The sequence below is a fragment of the Osmerus eperlanus genome, chromosome 10 (genome assembly GCF_963692335.1).
Source record: "Osmerus eperlanus chromosome 10, fOsmEpe2.1, whole genome shotgun sequence".
Taxonomy (NCBI): domain Eukaryota; kingdom Metazoa; phylum Chordata; class Actinopteri; order Osmeriformes; family Osmeridae; genus Osmerus; species Osmerus eperlanus.
In genome coordinates, this window is record NC_085027.1 from 14064662 (window position 1) to 14090543 (window position 25882).

At 45.2% G+C, this 25882-nt stretch overlaps 1 protein-coding gene across 1 annotated transcript; it reads left to right on the forward strand.

The window, feature by feature from the left end:
* LOC134028335 (mucin-5AC-like) lies at positions 1–25246 on the forward strand. Its single transcript, XM_062471819.1, has 43 exons — positions 1–37; positions 337–387; positions 575–872; positions 1003–1117; positions 1289–1379; positions 1547–1653; positions 1803–2019; positions 2185–2310; positions 2452–2569; positions 2784–2922; positions 3173–3283; positions 3390–3459; positions 3605–3742; positions 3834–3998; positions 4450–4544; positions 4822–4948; positions 5124–5379; positions 5474–5526; positions 5723–5823; positions 6202–6353; positions 6696–6834; positions 6935–7045; positions 7138–7317; positions 7563–7802; positions 7978–8134; positions 8244–8372; positions 8483–8630; positions 9945–10184; positions 10605–10841; positions 11262–11498; positions 12294–12477; positions 21508–21607; positions 21794–21981; positions 22185–22356; positions 22504–22751; positions 22927–23110; positions 23282–23477; positions 23750–23928; positions 24090–24159; positions 24323–24453; positions 24569–24603; positions 24717–24882; positions 25131–25246. The coding sequence occupies exons 1-43, from the start codon at positions 1–3 to the stop codon at positions 25244–25246; spliced, it is 6354 nt and encodes a 2117-aa protein (XP_062327803.1).
* The last annotated feature ends 636 nt before the right edge of the window (positions 25247–25882 follow it).

A 25882-nucleotide genomic window follows, 5' to 3' on the forward strand; every position in this document is an offset into this window, starting at 1 on the left:
ATGACTGTGTCAAGCAGCTTCATGTCCTCTTACACAGGTAGGTCAAACCTCTGGGTTTTGATTGAGATTGTGTGTGCTGTGGAGAGGTTGGAGTTCCTGAAGCGTTCTAGATCTAGACTGTAGCTCTGCTGTTTACCTTCTGGGACAACCATAGTGCCTGATCAGGCAAAGTTCAGGCCTGCTTTTCAGTGCCTCTACCGAGGCGTAACATTTGTTTGATGAACGTAGGACCTGTTGGAGCACTACACACAGCTTTAGTTACTGGACAAAATATTTCACAGCAATGTGTTGTGGAAGCTTGCCGTTTCTTATTCAGATGATCTCTATTGTTTTCAGAGGCCACAGTCAACATGCTTCCATCAATGTCAAGGACACCTGAGATTGCAGGTGAGTTGGTTTGCGGCATCCCCCAGGTTTACAAAGTGGGAGCTCAAAGTTCTGTGTCTCAGAATGTCTGTTGCATGTTCTATATTTCAAAGAAAAAGTAAAAAAAAACTAAAGAAATACACATGAAATATATCTTCAGTCACTCAATTCTGTATTCTAAATTGTATTTTTAGCCTGTATTTTTCAGACACTCTGGTTGACTTGTTGCCCTTGTTGTCCACAGGAGTGAGCCCAGTTCATAATGGACAAGTTTGCAGTACATGGGGCAACTACCACTTCAAGACGTTTGACGGGGACATGTTCCAACTGCCCTCCACCTGCAACCACGTCCTGACCTCACTGTGTCATAGCAGTTATGAGGACTTTAACATCCAGATGAGGAGACAGGTGGTGAACGACCTACCCACCATCAGCAAGATCACCATGAAGCTGGACGGCACCACAGTGGAGATCTCTAAGGACTCCATCCTGGTCGATGGCATGATGTAAGTCTGTTAGACAATCATTGAATCAAAACACAAGAAAATACAAAAATAAATTGTAATTTTACAGCAGACCAATTCTACCCTGAACCATATTCCTAATGTTTTTGATGACTTGCTCTTCTCTCTCCAGGGTGCTCCTGCCTTTCAGCCAATCAGGCATCCTCATTGACAAAACTCCCACCTACATCAAGGTCAAAGCCAAGCTTGGACTGGTCGCTGTATGGAACGAGGATGATTCCCTCTTGGTAGGATAATGCTTAATGTGATGTCCTTGCAGAAACATTGTTAGATTTACTTCAGAAAAACTCATGTTTCGACTGTTTCAACTGACAAAATTTGACCACAACCCAATACCTGTAGAATGGTGGTTCTGTGTTGTAATCAGCACTGCATCTCCTTATGTGTTATATGTTTAGGTGGAGATGGATGCTAAATACAGAAACCATACCTGTGGCTTGTGTGGGGACTTCAATGGGGTTCAACTTCAGAATGAGTTCTATAGCAATGGTAAGCTTTGACAACATCTTCTGCTTTCCCAATGTATGTGCCCTGAAATTAAATGGGAGAAATCTGAGTTAATGCTCTATATCACAAGCACCCATCCTATGAGCATCCAAAATCAGATGAAAACTTTCTGGTTTTGTAAAAGACTAATTCCCTTCAATTTTCCAAAGGTGTAAAGATTTCCCCTGAAGACTATGGAAACTTCTGGAAGATGGACGGACCAACTGAAAGCTGCACTGAGCCCTCTATTCCCTCCGTTGAGAGCTGCGGCAACCTGGTAACCTGCATGTCATAAAACAAATATAATATTGAAATCTAAATTAAATTAGACATATCAATTAACTTTGCAGAATAGGGCACCTTGAACACACTAATTTGTGACATCTGTGTGTGCATGTGTGTGTGTGTGTGTGTGTGTGTGTGCAGACTGCAGTGTGTGAGCAGCTCCTTTCAGCCCCAGCCTTCAGCAGCTGTCAAGGTCTTCTGGATGTAGCATCGTTCACCAAAGCCTGCATGGCAGACTTGTGCCACTGTAACAACAGTGCCAAATCGTTCTGCCTGTGCAACACCATGTCAGAGTTTTCTCGCCAGTGTGTCCATGCAGGAGGTACACCCACGCAGTGGAGGACCCCTCAATTCTGTCGTAAGTGAACCTTCTGTATTCTACGCACAGCTCACCCCTGTCCACTCACGACACACACACACCCACACAGCCAAATACACATACTGTCCTAACAGAAATATCAGCTCAGATAACCGCTATTTGTAATGATATTGAGTAGATTGATATTCATATTCATTTTCACAGCAAAGTCATGTCCCAACAACATGGTGTACCAGGAATGTGGCAGCCCCTGTCCTGACTCCTGTTCCAACCCCCAGACCAGCCACATGTGTGATAGCCACTGTACCGACGGCTGCTTCTGCCCTCCAGGTAGACAGAGCTCTCTGATTTCCCAGGACTAACTGTCTACCTGTGGACCTGATTATGACTTGTAATAAGTAGTTCTACGTGTCAAACTCCAGTTCAATGGTGCATATTCAACTCCTGTACTCTTCAACCCCCCTCCAACAGGCACTGTGCTGGATGACATTACCAACAGAGGTTGTGTCCCTCTGACTGAGTGCTCCTGCAGATACAACAACAAAATCTATGCCCCTGGACAAACCTACTCCAGCTCCTGCAAAAACTGGTATGATGCCACCCTGACTTATTCTTCAGTCCTCCTGGACACACATGGATAAAATACTGTTGTTACCTGACTCTCCTGATACTCACCTGATATTTTCTCTCCATTTCGGTCATTATTTGGTCTATTCATTCAAGGAAAGTCAATACACAACAAGAAGGAATCCACAATCTCTGAGGTCTTTGCTGGTCTCTTAACACTGTGTTGTTCCATGTAGCATGTGTTCCGGTGGTCAGTGGAGCTGCCAGCAGAAGGACTGTCCAGGGACGTGCTCTGTGGAGGGAGGGTCTCACATCAGCACCTTCGATGGGAAACTCTACACCTTCCATGGAGCCTGCTCTTACGTGCTGGCTAAGGTACGCAGCTCTTCACTACAGAGCTCAGGCTTCACTAGCGAGGCAAATAATCACTCTATGTAGACTAATTTCTGCCTGGATGATAAACGTTTTGAGCCAGATTCTCAGTGGTCTATTCGTAGTTGTATACTTGTCTTGTAATTAAATATGTTAAAGTATATTTGTGTTGCGTTTCTGTGTTTATGTCACTAGTGTTTTTATTCAAAGCAAGGTTGTCCTGTTCTGAAATATTGTATTTTGTATGCTGCAGGACTCTGACGGGCAGCAGTTTGTTGTCCTTGGAGATCTGGAACAAAATGGTCTTTCTGAAAGTGAAACATCCTTGAAGACTGTCACCCTGGCTCTCTCTGGAGGATCAACTGTGAGGACATTGACCCTAATATCCTGACATGCAATGTCTGAATATTGACGAGAATATGAATAAAATATTAATAAGGGTATGAATGTAATTCATCCTTTGTGTGCAGGTGATCATCATACAACCAAGTGGTAAAGTCTTTGTCAACGGATTCTACTCTCAACTTCCCTTCTCTGCTGGTAAGCTTTGATAGGGGTGATACATTCATGCTGGCAATGATTTAGCTGGTGAGGATGATGTGGATGATGCTCTGCTCCTCATGTGTATGTTGATGGTTGGGATGAAGATGATGTTGAACTCAAGCAAATTCTGTCCCACCCTCAGCTGGTGCCACCGTGCTCAGGGCCTCAACCTCCTTCCTGGTGGTGCAGACCTCTGTAGGTCTGCTGCTAGAGGTACAGTTGCAGCCCATAATGCAGGTCTACATCACTGCAGCCCCGAGCTTGCACAACGAGACCTCAGGTAGGTCCTTAGTGTTTTTGTACTAGATCTGAGGTAGAGGGTCTGTGTGTCTGTAGAGGTTTCGGTGTAAAATCTGTCCTTTCTTTTGTAGGTCTCTGTGGAAACTTCAACAACAACCAAGCAGATGACTTCCTAACTGCAAGCGGGTTGAGAGAGGGCACTGCTGTAGGCTTTGCCAACACCTGGAAGACCCGCGCGAGTTGCCCGGATATCAAGAGCAGTTTTGAATCTCCCTGCAGCCTCAGCTTTGAAAACGGTAATCAGTCTGGACAATGTCTGGTCTTTTGGATAAACTACAGATTTAGAAGGTCTAGCCCCAGTCCAAACATTGCTTGAGAGACAGGAGATATATGGAAGAACAAATAGTCCTAATAGATAGTAAAGCAGAAAATCAAAAATCAGAAGTTTGTTTATGGCAAAATAACAAATAACAAGTTAAGTTAATTTATTAGACTACCAGGATTAACGTTGATTAGCGTCGGAACGAGTAAAATGAACACTTATTGTGTTAGATGGATAGAACTGTGTAACAATAGCAACGTCTCAACAACAGTGTAACAAAAAATGACAACTCTTACTATAAAAATGTGTGCTGTGTCTTTCATAGATAGTCCTACAATGATCTATACCGTCGAAGTCAGCAACAAGAGCAACTTATGTGTCAACAGAATGTGTGTGAAACTATGTTTGTGATTTTGTCCTTTCAGAAAAATATGCCCAGCATTGGTGCTCCATGCTATCGGACCCTGAGGGTGTGTTTGCTGCCTGTCACTCAGAGATCAGCCCAGACTCCTACAAATCTGTGAGTCCCTCCTTTCACGCTCTCAGATGTCTAACTAGACTAGCATAGCTAGCTATCACAGCATGGCTAACAATAGTCTAAAGAACAGCCAAACAGCAGTAAACACAAACTACTTTACTACAGCGAATTCAGCTTGTCATTTTACTAGCATAGCAACTAAGAAAGTTAGCATAACATTAATATAATTATATAGCCCAACAGTATAATTGTATTGATAATTAAATGTTTGCACCATCCACATTAAAGGAATTGATCATGTTTTCTGTTCTCCGTGTAGAACTGCATGTATGACAGCTGTAACTGTGAGAAGAGTGAGGACTGCATGTGTGCTGCTGTCTCTTCATATGTCCACGCCTGTGCTGCTGCAGGGATCATGCTCAACAACTGGGGAAACACCATCTGCAGTGAGTTACCCACACCTGTTTACAACATCCCTGAAACACCTGTGCAACATGCCAACAACATACCTAAAACACTTTGTGAATCATTCTGCAACTCAAACGTCCTTCCTTAAATATGTGTAAGAAGACTGTCAGATCTCAGGCTGTCACACTTACACAATGTCATTTCCCTCCACAGCCAAGTACACCAGCTCCTGCCCCAGTACTATGGTCTATGACTACAGCATCACTAGTAGCAGCCGAACCTGCCACTGCTATAGCAACTCTGACCCCACCTGCTCCATCACCTTCACGTCTGTGGCCGGGTGTGTCTGTGCTGAGGGAACCTACCTGGATGATACTGGCAAGTGCGTGGCCCCATCCAGCTGCCCCTGCTACTACAAGGGCTCAGTGGTGCCACCCAGCCAGGTCATCAGCAAGGATGGAGCCATGTGGTGAGAGACCCACACACCCACATGCGAGCGCATACCCCTCAGAGATGCTTATTGTGCGGTGAGAGATCATCATGATATTTGTTTGACATTTCAGCACCTGCAAAGAGGGAAAACTCAACTGTATTGGAGAGCCTGACAATGTTCCATGTGAGTTTTATCGTGTTGGATTTACTGTACAATAACTCTGTATTGACATAAGACTTTCTTACATACTGCCACTCTGAAAAACAATGCTGTCGGAGTGTTATAATAATCTGCAGACTGTTATTCTACATTTGAAAGTACATCATTTTGTCAGAGAGACAACTTTTGCAATCACACAAAATGATCTTGATATTCCCAGCATGCCAAGCACCCATGGTTTATTTCAACTGCTCGAGCGTGGCCCCCGGTATGAAAGGCTCAGAGTGCCAAAAGAGCTGCAACACCCAAGACATGGCCTGTGTGAGTGACACACCCTGCAGTGTTCATATGTAACGCCATACGTCATACACACTACGTACACTACACATGAAAATCTCTTCGAACCAAGATTCAGCAGAGCTTCAAATTCCTATGAGGTATAGTTTAATTATAGTTAAAGAATAAGAATGTCCAGAATGGAGGTGATTGAGTGGTGACCCAACAGCATTACCAGTGTTCAAGCTCACAGTGAAGCATTATAGAGTCTTATGGATGCTGGCAAGAAGGACTTCTAATAGCTCTTCTTATGACAGCGGGGTGTGATTAGTCTGGCAATGTCCCTCTTCCTCAAGTTCCTTTGCAAACAGATTTGGTTTGTAAATTCTGATTATTATTATCACCTTTGATGTCCTCTTCCAGGTGAGTGCAGAGTGCATCTCTGGCTGTGTGTGTCCCTCTGGTCTGCTGTCTGATGGGAAAGGGGGCTGCATCAAGCCTGATCTTTGCCCTTGTTTCCACAACGGAGTTCCCTACCAATCAGGAAACAGCATCACAGTGGACTGCAATACCTGGTGAGCCTATGTTTTTGCTAATCTTCTGTCAGTGTAATATATGTCTGTCTGAATCTACAGTAACCAACCTGTCTCTCTGAATCTTTGTAACACATCTGCAGGTATGAATTTTTAGAATCAAATTAGTCGGTCTGAATCAAACTAAGCTCTCTGTCGGGATCCAGCATTCTTGTTTGTCTGAACGTAATGTGTTTAGTATGTATAAAATACTGTATATCTGCCTAAACTTATCTATTGTAAACACATGCTTATCTGTTTATAACCAAACAATGTTCAGGAATTCAACAGATTTATGAGAAGACTTTCATCTCTGTACTGAATGTCTGTGTTTATCTCCTCTAGCACATGTAAAGACAGGAAATGGGAGTGTACCGACAACTTGTGCCATGGCACATGCTCTGTCTATGGAGACGGACACTACATCACCTTTGATGGGAGACGATACACTTTTGATGGGAGCTGTGAATACACCCTTGCCGAGGTAAGCTCACCAAGAATCCCATTGCATTACTAACTGAGCCCGTTTGAAAAACAACAATAACCTGATGATTCATGTGATGGGATGTGTGTGTCCTGACCAGGACTATTGTAGCAGCAAGCAGAACCAGAGCAGCTTCAGAGTCATCACTGAGAACGTGCCCTGTGGCACCACAGGCACCACTTGCTCCAAGGCCATAAAGCTGTTCCTTGGGGTTCGTAGATTCAGCCTGTCGGTTTTGGTTTCACCGATCTGGGAATACAAATCAGAAGCTTTTCCTGATCAGTCGCGTGCTCTCTCCTTCAGGACACCGAACTGATTTTGACAGAGGGCAACTATCAGGTGGTCCAGAGAGGACCTGGGGAGGTTGTGCCCTACCAGATCTACACCATGGGGATCTACCTGGTTATAGAGGCCAACAATGGCCTCATCCTCATGTGGGACAAGAAGACCAGCATGTTCATCAAGCTCAGTCCACAGTTCAAGGTGAGTTTAGACATGAAGCTCAGCTTCCAGTATTGAGCAATTACCTCCTTGATGACTTCTTTGCAAGGTGAGTAAGCAACATCATCCTTGATGCTATGTTTTATAGGACACAATTAGGATGGGAATGAGGTTGCACATTCAGTATTTTTATGTCTGTGTCTGTCTGTCTAAGATATTTATCTGTTCGTCATGTACTATCTTGTCTGCTTGCCTGTCGGTCTGATTTTGCCATGATTTCTTTCCAGGGAAAAGTATGTGGTCTATGTGGTAACTATGATGGAAACGCCAAGAATGACTTCACCACCAGAAGCCAGGCTGGTGTTGTCAATGCTCTGGATTTTGGCAACAGCTGGAGAGTGTCTGCAAGTTGCCCTGAGGCCAAGGTCCAGCGGAGTCCCTGTACGGCCAACCCCTACAGGCAGTCCTGGTCCCAGAAACAGTGCAGCATCATTCAGAGTGAAGTGTTCTCCGCCTGCCATTCTAATGTAAGTTTGCTTAAGACCTTACTGTCAGTCAGTAGCCAAAGGCTCCCAATTCATTTTCATTTGTAAATGAACATTTTGAATGTAAGTTTAATACCCCAAAACAAGAATCAGGCCTTTCATATTGTGTCTTTCAGTGAATGTACAAACATTTTATGGCTTACCTGTCATTATGTAGGTTGACCCCGCACCTTTCTACGATGCCTGTGTACGAGACTCGTGTGCTTGTGACAGCGGAGGAGACTGTGAATGTTTCTGTACCGCTGTGGCTGCTTATGCTGAGGCCTGCAACGAAGCTGGAGCGTGTGTGTCCTGGAGAACCCCACAGATATGCCGTACGTCTTCAAACATGCCTAACTCGAATTGTCAGGGTGCAATGAAGCCTGTGGAAAGAAACATGTGAGAATACAGAACTAATGGAGTGCATGTGTTCATTGTTTACAGCTCTGTTCTGTGATTACTACAACCCCCCTGGTGAATGTGAGTGGCACTATAAGCCATGTGGATTCCCCTGTATGAAGACCTGCAGGAACCCCTCTGGGACATGCTCTACTCAGATTCCTCCTCTAGAAGGTACTGAGCGGGCGTGTGAATGCAGACCCTACCTCTAGCTACGGTACTCTTCCCCTGACCTCTAAATCCATGCAAAGTACCAGTACTTATGTGCTTTTATTTTATTTTAGGTTGCTACCCCAAATGTCCGCCAACTCTACCTTACTTTGATGAAGACACCATGAAGTGCGTGGAGCAGAAAGACTGTGGCTGCTTTAAGGGTGGGAAACACTACAACAGTGGAGACAAAGTCCCAACAACAGATAACTGCTTTACATGGTATGTTTTACAATCCATTCAGTAGTCCCACTGTAGCTGGAAGCTAATATTAGAATGAAAGTATACTGTGTTCTGTTGTCAATAATAACTAAGCAAAGTTGTGTCTTTTTGTGAAGCTCTTGTGATGGTGCGTCATTGACGATTGTCTGCCAATATGATGTCCAAGGTATGGATGCATTAGCTAAAAATGGAATTGTATGTAGTTGACATGTATAAATGCCTGTTGCATTGCAATTCTAAAAAATATCCCATACCCATTTAGCTTGCACATGTGTGTACAATGGGAACAAATATCCGTTTGGACACACCATCTACAACACTACGGATGGGCATGGCCAATGCATCATAGCAGTTTGTGGGGAGAATGGTGTAATCAAGAGGACCATCAATTGCCCAACCACGCCTTCTCCCACGACTGTATCTACCCCCACTGTCACTCCAACAAGTGTTTTCACTTTCTCAACAGGTAGGTGAAGGAGTAGTATGTATAATGTCCAAATAACATGAATCTTGTTATTATCAGTCTTTTGCACTTAATACATTGTTAGCTTTATATTTATGAAAACTCTTTTGTTTTTCTGTACACAGAATCAATGACAACAACAACTTCACCCCAGACCAATGCACAAACTGAGACCCCTACTTCTTTTACTACATGTGGACATCCCTGTGTGTGGTCAGTTTGGTATGACACCACATTCCCTACACTGGGAACTCCAGGAGGGGACTCTGAAACATACAAGAACCTCAGAGCAGAAGGATACAAAATCTGTGATCAACCAAGCAATATTCAGTGCAGAGCTGAGAAGTTTCCAAATGTCAGCATTGAGCACATTGGGCAGGTGGTGCAGTGTGATATTGCTGAAGGTCTGACATGTAGAAACGAGGACCAGTCAGGACCCCTCCCTCTCTGCTTCAACTACCAAGTGCGTGTCCTCTGTTGTGATGAGGACCTCTGTACTTCCAAACCTCCACCTACTCTACCAACAACACATGTGACAGCGACTACAACATCAACACCTATCTCAACCACAAAACAACCCAAACCCTGCCAGGTATGCGATTGGTCTGGCTGGCTCAATGTGGAATACCCACAATATGGTCCAGAAGGAGGTGATAATGAATCAATAAAACATCTGATAGAAGCTGGAAAACATGTATGTGAGAAGCCAGAGGCGATCAAGTGTCAAGCAGTGCGATACCCAGGGGTTCCAATAAGTGAACTGCATCAACATATAGTATGTAACACTGAAGTTGGATTAATTTGCAAGAATATAGATCAAGGTATCCCTCCAATATGTCTTGACTATGAAGTAAATTTGAAATGCTGCAAGACAGTGGAATGTCCAACTACATCTCCCCCTACAACACCATCAACAACAACATCAACCACAACTCCATCCACAACCAATCTGACAACTACAACACCTCCTACAACTACAACTCCTCCAATGACTACATTTCCCCCTACAACTACGACACCCACAACAACATCAACTACAACTCCATCCACAACCACTCCAACAACCCCAGTTCCAACAACACCATGCTCTGGTCAGACAACTTGTCATTGGTCAGAGTGGATCAACCTAGGCCAGCCTACTCCTGGCTCTGAGGGTGGAGAGAATGAATCCATAAAGAAGATCATTAGTGCTGGTTATCACATCTGCTCCTCGCCAAAGGCTGTTGAATGTAGAGCAAAACAGTATCCGGGTCTTACAATCTCTCAGCTTGGACAAGATGTGACCTGCAGCCCAACTGTGGGACTCATTTGTCAAAATAAAATGCAAGGACTTCAGCAAGAGTGCTTCGACTATGAGATCCGAGTCCAGTGTTGTGATTGTGAACCTTCAACTACCCCAACCACAACCAAACTGCCTATAACCCCAACTACCCCTAAACCTACAATTACAACTCCCCCAACAACTACAACTCCAACCACAAACACTCCAATGACCACTGTTACTTGCTCAGGACAGGGCAGTTGCACCACGACAACTGCAACAACTACAACTCCCGCTACAACTCCCCCTACAACAACAACTACAACTCCCCCTACAACTACAATTCCAAATACAACTACAACACCCCCTACAACTACAACAACAACTCCCCCTACAAGTACAAGTGCTACACCCACAACAACAACAACAACATCATCTACAACCCAATCCACTCCAACAACCCCAGTTTCAACAACACCATGCTCTGGTCCGACCAATTGTCATTGGTCCGACTGGATCAACCTCGGCCAGCCTACTCCTGGCTCTGAGGGTGGAGATAATGAATCCATAAAGAAGATCATTAGTGCTGGTTATCACATCTGCTCCTCGCCAAAGGCTGTTGAATGTAGAGCAAAACAGTATCCGGGTCTTACAATCTCTCAGCTTGGACAAGATGTGACCTGCAGCCCAACTGTGGGACTCATTTGTCAAAATAAAATGCAAGGACTTCAGCAAGAGTGCTTCGACTATGAGATCCGAGTCCAGTGTTGTGATTGTGAACCTTCAACTACCCCAACCACAACCAAACTGCCTATAACCCCAACTACCCCTAAACCTACAATTACAACTCCCCCAACAACTACAACTCCAACCACAAACACTCCAATGACCACTGTTACTTGCTCAGGACAGGGCAGTTGCACCACGACAACTGCAACAACTACAACTCCCGCTACAACTCCCCCTACAACAACAACTACAACTCCCCCTACAACTACAATTCCAAATACAACTACAACACCCCCTACAACTACAACAACAACTCCCCCTACAAGTACAAGTGCTACACCCACAACAACAACAACAACATCATCTACAACTCAATCCACTCCAACAACCCCAGTTTCAACAACACCATGCTCTGGTCCGACCACTTGTCATTGGTCCGACTGGATCAACCTCGGCCAGCCTACTCCTGGCTCTGAGGGTGGAGATAATGAATCCATAAAGAAGATCATTAGTGCTGGTTATCACATCTGCTCCTCGCCAAAGGCTGTTGAATGTAGAGCAAAACAGTATCCGGGTCTTACAATCTCTCAGCTTGGACAAGATGTGACCTGCAGCCCAACTGTTGGACTCATTTGTCAAAACAATATGCAAGGACTTCTGCAAGAGTGCTTCGACTATGAGATCCGAGTCCAGTGTTGTGATTGTGGACCTACACCTACCCCAACCACAGTTACCACCACAACCAAGCCTACAACACCAACTCCCACTACAACTACAACACCAACTCCCACTACAACTACAACACCCCCTACAAGTACAAGTGCTACACCCACAACAACATCATCTACAACTCAATCCACTCCAACAACCCCAGTTTCAACAACACCATGCTCTGGTCCGACCAATTGTCATTGGTCCGACTGGATCAACCTCGGCCAGCCTACTCCTGGCTCTGAGGGTGGAGATAATGAATCCATAAAGAAGATCATTAGTGCTGGTTATCACATCTGCTCCTCGCCAAAGGCTGTTGAATGTAGAGCAAAACAGTATCCGGGTCTTACAATCTCTCAGCTTGGACAAGATGTGACCTGCAGCCCAACTGTTGGACTCATTTGTCAAAACAATATGCAAGGACTTCTGCAAGAGTGCTTCGACTATGAGATCCGAGTCCAGTGTTGTGATTGTGGAGCTACACCTACCCCAACCACAGTTACCACCACAACCAAGCCTACAACACCAACTCCCACTACAACTACAACACCAACTCCCACTACAACTACAACACCCCCTACAAGTACAAGTGCTACACCCACAACAACATCATCTACAACTCAATCCACTCCAACAACCCCAGTTTCAACAACACCATGCTCTGGTCCGACCACTTGTCATTGGTCCGACTGGATCAACCTCGGCCAGCCTACTCCTGGCTCTGAGGGTGGAGATAATGAATCCATAAAGAAGATCATTAGTGCTGGTTATCACATCTGCTCCTCGCCAAAGGCTGTTGAATGTAGAGCAAAACAGTATCCGGGTCTTACAATCTCTCAGCTTGGACAAGATGTGACCTGCAGCCCAACTGTTGGACTCATTTGTCAAAACAATATGCAAGGACTTCTGCAAGAGTGCTTCGACTATGAGATCCGAGTCCAGTGTTGTGATTGTGGACCTACACCTACCCCAACCACAGTTACCACCACAACCAAGCCTACAACACCAACTCCCACTACAACTACAACACCAACTCCCACTACAACTACAACACCCCCTACAAGTACAAGTGCTACACCCACAACAACATCATCTACAACTCAATCCACTCCAACAACCCCAGTTTCAACAACACCATGCTCTGGTCCGACCAATTGTCATTGGTCCGACTGGATCAACCTCGGCCAGCCTACTCCTGGCTCTGAGGGTGGAGATAATGAATCCATAAAGAAGATCATTAGTGCTGGTTATCACATCTGCTCCTCGCCAAAGGCTGTTGAATGTAGAGCAAAACAGTATCCGGGTCTTACAATCTCTCAGCTTGGACAAGATGTGACCTGCAGCCCAACTGTTGGACTCATTTGTCAAAACAATATGCAAGGACTTCTGCAAGAGTGCTTCGACTATGAGATCCGAGTCCAGTGTTGTGATTGTGGACCTACACCTACCCCAACCACAGTTACCACCACAACCAAGCCTACAACACCAACTCCCACTACAACTACAACACCAACTCCCACTACAACTACAACACCCCCTACAAGTACAAGTGCTACACCCACAACAACATCATCTACAACTCAATCCACTCCAACAACCCCAGTTTCAACAACACCATGCTCTGGTCCGACCACTTGTCATTGGTCCGACTGGATCAACCTCGGCCAGCCTACTCCTGGCTCTGAGGGTGGAGATAATGAATCCATAAAGAAGATCATTAGTGCTGGTTATCACATCTGCTCCTCGCCAAAGGCTGTTGAATGTAGAGCAAAACAGTATCCGGGTCTTACAATCTCTCAGCTTGGACAAGATGTGACCTGCAGCCCAACTGTTGGACTCATTTGTCAAAACAATATGCAAGGACTTCTGCAAGAGTGCTTCGACTATGAGATCCGAGTCCAGTGTTGTGATTGTGGACCTACACCTACCCCAACCACAGTTACCACCACAACCAAGCCTACAACACCAACTCCCACTACAACTACAACACCAACTCCCACTACAACTACAACACCCCCTACAAGTACAAGTGCTACACCCACAACAACATCATCTACAACTCAATCCACTCCAACAACCCCAGTTTCAACAACACCATGCTCTGGTCCGACCAATTGTCATTGGTCCGACTGGATCAACCTCGGCCAGCCTACTCCTGGCTCTGAGGGTGGAGATAATGAATCCATAAAGAAGATCATTAGTGCTGGTTATCACATCTGCTCCTCGCCAAAGGCTGTTGAATGTAGAGCAAAACAGTATCCGGGTCTTACAATCTCTCAGCTTGGACAAGATGTGACCTGCAGCCCAACTGTTGGACTCATTTGTCAAAACAATATGCAAGGACTTCTGCAAGAGTGCTTCGACTATGAGATCCGAGTCCAGTGTTGTGATTGTGGACCTACACCTACCCCAACCACAGTTACCACCACAACCAAGCCTACAACACCAACTCCCACTACAACTACAACACCAACTCCCACTACAACTACAACACCCCCTACAAGTACAAGTGCTACACCCACAACAACATCATCTACAACTCAATCCACTCCAACAACCCCAGTTTCAACAACACCATGCTCTGGTCCGACCACTTGTCATTGGTCCGACTGGATCAACCTCGGCCAGCCTACTCCTGGCTCTGAGGGTGGAGATAATGAATCCATAAAGAAGATCATTAGTGCTGGTTATCACATCTGCTCCTCGCCAAAGGCTGTTGAATGTAGAGCAAAACAGTATCCGGGTCTTACAATCTCTCAGCTTGGACAAGATGTGACCTGCAGCCCAACTGTTGGACTCATTTGTCAAAACAATATGCAAGGACTTCTGCAAGAGTGCTTCGACTATGAGATCCGAGTCCAGTGTTGTGATTGTGGACCTACACCTACCCCAACCACAGTTACCACCACAACCAAGCCTACAACACCAACTCCCACTACAACTACAACACCAACTCCCACTACAACTACAACACCCCCTACAAGTACAAGTGCTACACCCACAACAACATCATCTACAACTCAATCCACTCCAACAACCCCAGTTTCAACAACACCATGCTCTGGTCCGACCACTTGTCATTGGTCCGACTGGATCAACCTCGGCCAGCCTACTCCTGGCTCTGAGGGTGGAGATAATGAATCCATAAAGAAGATCATTAGTGCTGGTTATCACATCTGCTCCTCGCCAAAGGCTGTTGAATGTAGAGCAAAACAGTATCCGGGTCTTACAATCTCTCAGCTTGGACAAGATGTGACCTGCAGCCCAACTGTTGGACTCATTTGTCAAAACAATATGCAAGGACTTCTGCAAGAGTGCTTCGACTATGAGATCCGAGTCCAGTGTTGTGATTGTGGACCTACACCTACCCCAACCACAGTTACCACCACAACCAAGCCTACAACACCAACTCCCACTACAACTACAACACCCCCTACAACTACAACAACAACTCCCCCTACAAGTACAAGTGCTACACCCACAACAACAACAACAACATCATCTACAACTCAATCCACTCCAACAACCCCAGTTTCAACAACACCATGCTCTGGTCCGACCAATTGTCATTGGTCCGACTGGATCAACCTCGGCCAGCCTACTCCTGGCTCTGAGGGTGGAGATAATGAATCCATAAAGAAGATCATTAGTGCTGGTTATCACATCTGCTCCTCGCCAAAGGCTGTTGAATGTAGAGCAAAACAGTATCCGGGTCTTACAATCTCTCAGCTTGGACAAGATGTGACCTGCAGCCCAACTGTTGGACTCATTTGTCAAAACAATATGCAAGGACTTCTGCAAGAGTGCTTCGACTATGAGATCCGAGTCCAGTGTTGTGATTGTGGACCTACACCTACCCCAACCACAGTTACCACCACAACCAAGCCTACAACACCAACTCCCACTACAACTACAACACCAACTCCCACTACAACTACAACACCCCCTACAAGTACAAGTGCTACACCCACAACAACATCATCTACAACTCAATCCACTCCAACAACCCCAGTTTCAACAACACCATGCTCTGGTCCGACCACTTGTCATTGGTCCGACTGGATCAACCTCGGCCAGCCTACTCCTGGCTCTGAGGGTGGAGATAATGAATCCATAAAGAAGATCATTAGTGCTGGTTATCACATCTGCTCCTCGCCAAAGGCTGTTGAATGTAGAGCAAAACAGTATCCGGGTCTTACAATCTCTCAGCTTGGACAAGATGTGACCTGCAGCCCAACTGTTGGACTCATTTGTCAAAACAATATGCAAGGACTTCTGCAAGAGTGCTTCGACTATGAGATCCGAGTCCAGTGTTGTGATTGTGGACCTACACCTACCCCAACCACAGTTACCACCACAACCAAGCCTACAACACCAACTCCCACTACAACTACAACACCAACTCCCACTACAACTACAACACCCCCTACAAGTACAAGTGCTACACCCACAACAACATCATCTACAACTCAATCCACTCCAACAACCCCAGTTTCAACAACACCATGCTCTGGTCCGACCACTTGTCATTGGTCCGACTGGATCAACCTCGGCCAGCCTACTCCTGGCTCTGAGGGTGGAGATAATGAATCCATAAAGAAGATCATTAGTGCTGGTTATCACATCTGCTCCTCGCCAAAGGCTGTTGAATGTAGAGCAAAACAGTATCCGGGTCTTACAATCTCTCAGCTTGGACAAGATGTGACCTGCAGCCCAACTGTTGGACTCATTTGTCAAAACAATATGCAAGGACTTCTGCAAGAGTGCTTCGACTATGAGATCCGAGTCCAGTGTTGTGATTGTGGACCTACACCTACCCCAACCACAGTTACCACCACAACCAAGCCTACAACACCAACTCCCACTACAACTACAACACCAACTCCCACTACAACTACAACACCCCCTACAAGTACAAGTGCTACACCCACAACAACATCATCTACAACTCAATCCACTCCAACAACCCCAGTTTCAACAACACCATGCTCTGGTCCGACCAATTGTCATTGGTCCGACTGGATCAACCTCGGCCAGCCTACTCCTGGCTCTGAGGGTGGAGATAATGAATCCATAAAGAAGATCATTAGTGCTGGTTATCACATCTGCTCCTCGCCAAAGGCTGTTGAATGTAGAGCAAAACAGTATCCGGGTCTTACAATCTCTCAGCTTGGACAAGATGTGACCTGCAGCCCAACTGTTGGACTCATTTGTCAAAACAATATGCAAGGACTTCTGCAAGAGTGCTTCGACTATGAGATCCGAGTCCAGTGTTGTGATTGTGGACCTACACCTACCCCAACCACAGTTACCACCACAACCAAGCCTACAACACCAACTCCCACTACAACTACAACACCAACTCCCACTACAACTACAACACCCCCTACAAGTACAAGTGCTACACCCACAACAACATCATCTACAACTCAATCCACTCCAACAACCCCAGTTTCAACAACACCATGCTCTGGTCCGACCACTTGTCATTGGTCCGACTGGATCAACCTCGGCCAGCCTACTCCTGGCTCTGAGGGTGGAGATAATGAATCCATAAAGAAGATCATTAGTGCTGGTTATCACATCTGCTCCTCGCCAAAGGCTGTTGAATGTAGAGCAAAACAGTATCCGGGTCTTACAATCTCTCAGCTTGGACAAGATGTGACCTGCAGCCCAACTGTTGGACTCATTTGTCAAAACAATATGCAAGGACTTCTGCAAGAGTGCTTCGACTATGAGATCCGAGTCCAGTGTTGTGATTGTGGACCTACACCTACCCCAACCACAGTTACCACCACAACCAAGCCTACAACACCAACTCCCACTACAACTACAACACCAACTCCCACTACAACTACAACACCCCCTACAAGTACAAGTGCTACACCCACAACAACATCATCTACAACTCAATCCACTCCAACAACCCCAGTTTCAACAACACCATGCTCTGGTCCGACCACTTGTCATTGGTCCGACTGGATCAACCTCGGCCAGCCTACTCCTGGCTCTGAGGGTGGAGATAATGAATCCATAAAGAAGATCATTAGTGCTGGTTATCACATCTGCTCCTCGCCAAAGGCTGTTGAATGTAGAGCAAAACAGTATCCGGGTCTTACAATCTCTCAGCTTGGACAAGATGTGACCTGCAGCCCAACTGTTGGACTCATTTGTCAAAACAATATGCAAGGACTTCTGCAAGAGTGCTTCGACTATGAGATCCGAGTCCAGTGTTGTGATTGTGGACCTACACCTACCCCAACCACAGTTACCACCACAACCAAGCCTACAACACCAACTCCCACTACAACTACAACACCAACTCCCACTACAACTACAACACCCCCTACAAGTACAAGTGCTACACCCACAACAACATCATCTACAACTCAATCCACTCCAACAACCCCAGTTTCAACAACACCATGCTCTGGTCCGACCACTTGTCATTGGTCCGACTGGATCAACCTCGGCCAGCCTACTCCTGGCTCTGAGGGTGGAGATAATGAATCCATAAAGAAGATCATTAGTGCTGGTTATCACATCTGCTCCTCGCCAAAGGCTGTTGAATGTAGAGCAAAACAGTATCCGGGTCTTACAATCTCTCAGCTTGGACAAGATGTGACCTGCAGCCCAACTGTTGGACTCATTTGTCAAAACAATATGCAAGGACTTCTGCAAGAGTGCTTCGACTATGAGATCCGAGTCCAGTGTTGTGATTGTGGACCTACACCTACCCCAACCACAGTTACCACCACAACCAAGCCTACAACACCAACTCCCACTACAACTACAACACCAACTCCCACTACAACTACAACACCCCCTACAAGTACAAGTGCTACACCCACAACAACATCATCTACAACTCAATCCACTCCAACAACCCCAGTTTCAACAACACCATGCTCTGGTCCGACCAATTGTCATTGGTCCGACTGGATCAACCTCGGCCAGCCTACTCCTGGCTCTGAGGGTGGAGATAATGAATCCATAAAGAAGATCATTAGTGCTGGTTATCACATCTGCTCCTCGCCAAAGGCTGTTGAATGTAGAGCAAAACAGTATTCGGGTCTTACAATCTCTCAGCTTGGACAAGATGTGACCTGCAGCCCAACTGTTGGACTCATTTGTCAAAACAATATGCAAGGACTTCTGCAAGAGTGCTTCGACTATGAGATCCGAGTCCAGTGTTGTGATTGTGGACCTACACCTACCCCAACCACAGTTACCACCACAACCAAGCCTACAACACCAACTCCCACTACAACTACAACACCAACTCCCACTACAACTACAACACCCCCTACAAGTACAAGTGCTACACCCACAACAACATCATCTACAACTCAATCCACTCCAACAACCCCAGTTTCAACAACACCATGCTCTGGTCCGACCACTTGTCATTGGTCCGACTGGATCAACCTCGGCCAGCCTACTCCTGGCTCTGAGGGTGGAGATAATGAATCCATAAAGAAGATCATTAGTGCTGGTTATCACATCTGCTCCTCGCCAAAGGCTGTTGAATGTAGAGCAAAACAGTATCCGGGTCTTACAATCTCTCAGCTTGGACAAGATGTGACCTGCAGCCCAACTGTTGGACTCATTTGTCAAAACAATATGCAAGGACTTCTGCAAGAGTGCTTCGACTATGAGATCCGAGTCCAGTGTTGTGATTGTGGACCTACACCTACCCCAACCACAGTTACCACCACAACCAAGCCTACAACACCAACTCCCACTACAACTACAACACCAACTCCCACTACAACTACAACACCCCCTACAAGTACAAGTGCTACACCCACAACAACATCATCTACAACTCAATCCACTCCAACAACCCCAGTTTCAACAACACCATGCTCTGGTCCGACCACTTGTCATTGGTCCGACTGGATCAACCTCGGCCAGCCTACTCCTGGCTCTGAGGGTGGAGATAATGAATCCATAAAGAAGATCATTAGTGCTGGTTATCACATCTGCTCCTCGCCAAAGGCTGTTGAATGTAGAGCAAAACAGTATCCGGGTCTTACAATCTCTCAGCTTGGACAAGATGTGACCTGCAGCCCAACTGTTGGACTCATTTGTCAAAACAATATGCAAGGACTTCTGCAAGAGTGCTTCGACTATGAGATCCGAGTCCAGTGTTGTGATTGTGGACCTACACCTACCCCAACCACAGTTACCACCACAACCAAGCCTACAACACCAACTCCCACTACAACTACAACACCAACTCCCACTACAACTACAACACCCCCTACAAGTACAAGTGCTACACCCACAACAACATCATCTACAACTCAATCCACTCCAACAACCCCAGTTTCAACAACACCATGCTCTGGTCCGACCAATTGTCATTGGTCCGACTGGATCAACCTCGGCCAGCCTACTCCTGGCTCTGAGGGTGGAGATAATGAATCCATAAAGAAGATCATTAGTGCTGGTTATCACATCTGCTCCTCGCCAAAGGCTGTTGAATGTAGAGCAAAACAGTATCCGGGTCTTACAATCTCTCAGCTTGGACAAGATGTGACCTGCAGCCCAACTGTTGGACTCATTTGTCAAAACAATATGCAAGGACTTCTGCAAGAGTGCTTCGACTATGAGATCCGAGTCCAGTGTTGTGATTGTGGACCTACACCTACCCCAACCACAGTTACCACCACAACCAAGCCTACAACACCAACTCCCACTACAACTACAACACCAACTCCCACTACAACTACAACACCCCCTACAAGTACAAGTGCTACACCCACAACAACATCATCTACAACTCAATCCACTCCAACAACCCCAGTTTCAACAACACCATGCTCTGGTCCGACCACTTGTCATTGGTCCGACTGGATCAACCTCGGCCAGCCTACTCCTGGCTCTGAGGGTGGAGATAATGAATCCATAAAGAAGATCATTAGTGCTGGTTATCACATCTGCTCCTCGCCAAAGGCTGTTGAATGTAGAGCAAAACAGTATCCGGGTCTTACAATCTCTCAGCTTGGACAAGATGTGACCTGCAGCCCAACTGTTGGACTCATTTGTCAAAACAATATGCAAGGACTTCTGCAAGAGTGCTTCGACTATGAGATCCGAGTCCAGTGTTGTGATTGTGGACCTACACCTACCCCAACCACAGTTACCACCACAACCAAGCCTACAACACCAACTCCCACTACAACTACAACACCAACTCCCACTACAACTACAACACCCCCTACAAGTACAAGTGCTACACCCACAACAACATCATCTACAACTCAATCCACTCCAACAACCCCAGTTTCAACAACACCATGCTCTGGTCCGACCACTTGTCATTGGTCCGACTGGATCAACCTCGGCCAGCCTACTCCTGGCTCTGAGGGTGGAGATAATGAATCCATAAAGAAGATCATTAGTGCTGGTTATCACATCTGCTCCTCGCCAAAGGCTGTTGAATGTAGAGCAAAACAGTATCCGGGTCTTACAATCTCTCAGCTTGGACAAGATGTGACCTGCAGCCCAACTGTTGGACTCATTTGTCAAAACAATATGCAAGGACTTCTGCAAGAGTGCTTCGACTATGAGATCCGAGTCCAGTGTTGTGATTGTGGACCTACACCTACCCCAACCACAGTTACCACCACAACCAAGCCTACAACACCAACTCCCACTACAACTACAACACCAACTCCCACTACAACTACAACACCCCCTACAAGTACAAGTACTACACCCACAACAACAACAACATCATCTACAACTCAATCCACAACATCAACCACCAGAGTTATCACTCAAATTCCTCCTACAACTACTCCTGTAATAATTACAAAGGAGACTACAAAACCTAGCACTCAGCCCATGGCAGCCCATTGTTGTCTTTACAATAATGTCACTTACCCAAAAGGTAAGCACTCACAACGTCTACCCCATGCCTAAAGTAATTATGTCATATGAATCCCAAGACATATTATCCTTCAATGATTCACTTTTTGCCTCTTTTAGGTGCTGTGATCTACAATGTTTCTGACCACGATGGATGGTGCTACGTAGGTTACTGCAACAATTTCTGTCAAATTGCAATCAACTCTAGCCTATGTCAATCAACACCAGCTCCTACCACAACAGCAACCAAAGCTACCATTTCACCACCATTTGAAAAGCCCTGTACACAGTTTAACCCACCAAGACAGGTAACCTCATTGTTTGAGACCAGTTTTAATCATTGTTTGTTGTAGTATGGCAAATTACATAACATTTCTGGACATACACATACATGTTTTATAGTGTACATTATTTCAGAGAAACATGCAACTATCATTTAGAAATACAGTGACGATTAATTTTTACAATGGACCAGGATATCTGAGAAATAATCCTGTTGTTTTTCTTCTAGAATGGGCAAAGTTGGAAACATGACGCATGTTCCAACGCAACATGCAACCAAGGAAACGTGACTATCCACCATGTTCCTTGTGAAGTTCCCAAGCCCATAGTTTGCCAAAACAACTATCCCCCCATAAGAGTTTATGATGAGTCTGGGTGCTGCTATCAGTACCAGTGTCAATGTAAGGACTAGTGTCAGTGGAAGGACTGACCCAATTTTAGACCTACAGTAGCCTCTAACTGTACAATTAATCCAGAAAGTCGGATATTTCGATCACTATCAAAGCTAAATGCAATGTAATGACTTGCTTGTTTTTTTTCTTTTCCAGGCATCTGTTCTGGTTGGGGAGATCCCCACTATATAACATTTGATGGCACATACTATGGCTTCCAAGGAGACTGTTCCTATGTTTTGGTCAAAGAAATCCTACCCAAATACAACTTCAGTGTAACCATCGATAACTACTTCTGCAACTCTCCAGATGGCCTGTCCTGCCCTCAGTCCATTACCGTTTACTATCACTCCTATCAGATCTACATGACGCAAAAAGACATTAATGGAGTTGTCACCAACCTGGTAACTTATGTTGATGATTTAGTTTTGGGGGGTTTCTTTATAAATGTTTTTTTAGGCACTGGGATGTAATATATTATTAAGATGTACAGTTTGTAAATGTGTTTTAGAGATAGATCAGCATTTGATGATTGACATTTTTCAGTCCAATTCTCATAGTTCATATCATTTGTCTCAGATTTATGTCAACAACAAGCGCATCATACCAGCCTTTGAGAATGCAGATTTCCGTATCACAGACAACGGCATTGAATCAACGGTTATCATCCCAGAGATCGATGCCAAAGTGACCTTCACTGGGCTCATGTTTGCCATCTACTTACCATATGCCAAGTTCCACGGAAACACAGAGGGACAGTGTGGTGAGTTCATCCTACACTCCCAGTGACTCACTATTATGGACTGCTCACCCTCAAAGTCATCTATTCTACAATGTATTTCATGCTTAATTCATTCAATTTCCCAAGGTCTTGAATGCATTATTAAGCAATGGGCTTAATTGGCTGGTGTTGATGTAATAACTTGTTCCCCAGGTACCTGTGACAACAACCGCACAGATGACTGTATGCTGCCCACTGGGCAGGTCATCTCTTCTTGTCCAGACATGGCCAACTCATGGCATGTTCCTGACCACAACAACAGCCACTGCTCTGCTCCACCGACTCAACCTCCCACCATTGTGCCCCCTCCACCATGCAATGCGGCCATCTGCGAGATCATCAAGACCGAGTGAGGATACCTTTTGAACTTGTCTAAATTTAATCCAAAAACATAGCAGGTAGTTTCATAATTTCCATATCAAACAAGCATATGCCATCTTGCACCTTTTTTAGAGCTATAGATTAAATGTATCTTAACGACACTGGAATCCATGACACCATCATTATTGCCAATAACATGACACATTAACACTTTCACTATTGGTGTAACACAGGACAACATATGATACAAGGGACAGAACCTGAAGAGGTATATAATAACCACAACTTTGCATCTCTCAGCGTGTTTGCATCCTGTCACAAGACCATCCCTTATGAGGCCTACTACGAGGCCTGCAACTTTGACGTCTGTCACATGGTCAACATCTCCATTGGCTGCAGCAGCTTGCAGGTGTATGCAGATGCCTGTGCACAGGCAGGAGTGTGCTTCGAATGGAGGGATGCCACTGACGGGTTATGTGGTACGTAGTTCTCTCATTGGCTCTTCGTACAGACAGTAGACCTGCCTATCTTATCATACAAGCCGGGATGCCCAAGGAGCCTCTCTAGCTCTGACACAATTAGGTGGCGAGTTTCTCTGATGATTACATAGGTGCTCAGGATGCTATCTCTCTTCCTGTAGACTTCAATTGCAATGCACCGTTGGTGTACGAGGCCTGTGGCCCTGCAGTGGAGTCGACGTGTAACCTCAGGTATGCCTGTCGTTGTTTTTATATAAAAAAAAAACACAAATACAAATCCAACAAACATACACCACATAGCATGCCAGATTCTAAAACACAAAAGCTGACGAGTGGCTGAGTTCATGGGCTTGACAAATACTGAAGTAATGACTGAGTTATGGCCATTGTACAGGTACAATCTGAATTTCATCGAGACCAAAGACGAATACACCTCCTTGACAACTATGAAGATTGAGGGCTGCTACTGCCCCAGTGGCACCACACTGTTGAGCCCAGGCAGCAACATCTGCATCCCCAACTGTGGTGAGCATGGTCACCTCACTACAGGATACCTTGACACATTGACATGTTTGATCAAACCTACCAGTGTATTTTCAACCAATAACCAGTGACTTTTTGGGGGGTGGGTGTTTCTCAGATGTATGCATTTTGAGAAACGGAATATGGAAAGAGGTAAATACAATATTTGTTTCTATAACTTATTTAGAGAGTACGATTTTTGTTTTTCTACTTTCAAAATGCTGCAGTGATTCACTATTAACATACATTATTATTGTTTTTGCCAGGTCAACGAGAGATGGGTAGAGAACTGTTATGAGTGTGTATGTGAGGAGGCCAAACTGCCACAACCGTCTTGCCACCACATAGGGTGCCCCACACAGGCCCCACTGTCCTGCAACCAGACGGGTCAAGTCATAGTTACAGAGAAGGATGGCTGTTGTCAAAAGTGCGGTGAGTTATCTCTTATTCAAAGTCAATGCCAACCCAAGTATTGACCCTAATTCTATTCTTAAGTGAAACCTTACCTTTTAACCAAAACTTTACTTCAGTAGTGTCAGTAAGCCAGTGCTATTAGAGAAGTGAAGATAAATGCAATAGAGACGATTTTGAGACATTCTTATAATGTTTCTATCTGTGGAAATCAACTTCCCTTTTCTCTGTATCCCATGGTAACTCAATGTTGGTTTCTCTCTTTACAGTGTGTGATGTCACACAGTGCTCTTCATCCAGACTCACATGCCCCCCTGGCTACAAGACAGAAGTGCCCATGGGAGTTTGCTGCCCCAACTGCGGTGAGCTAGCTGTAGATGTGTGAACGAGAACGGGTATTATCTGTGCTTTGGAACGTATACAATTGTGCTTTCCAATTTGTGAAAAACGGAATGTACATTGGCATCAACTACATTGCAACTTCATAGCAATACCTACAATAAAAACATTGTTGATATTGAATGCATTGCTATGTAATTAAATGGTATTAAGTGTAAATGTTAAAGGTTATTACAAAGGTGTAAGGCACAGTATAGGGTAGGGGTGTAAGGGGTGAAAGGACGGTGTAAAGGGAAAGTTGAAGGTTGTGTTACCAGAAAAAGGTCAATGGATGTCAATGTTGACATCCATTGACCCCTGGAAAGCCCAACATCCTCAGCTCCATAATTGAATGTTAACAGTGACCTTGGTATGTGGATGTACCCTTTACAACACCCTTTACAATACCCTTCCACTCACCTCTAAACCCTTTCTCCAAACTGCTCTTTCTTACTCTGTTGTAATAACCCATTACGCATTTACTTAATACCATTTAATTATTGCTATGTCATTATATGGTAGTTAATGTAACTTTATTATTAGAAGTGTTGACAAATGTGAGACACATTGCATGACTTGTGTTCCTTATTGTTCAACAGTACCAAAGGATGTATGCGTGTTCAACAACACTGAATATCAGGTG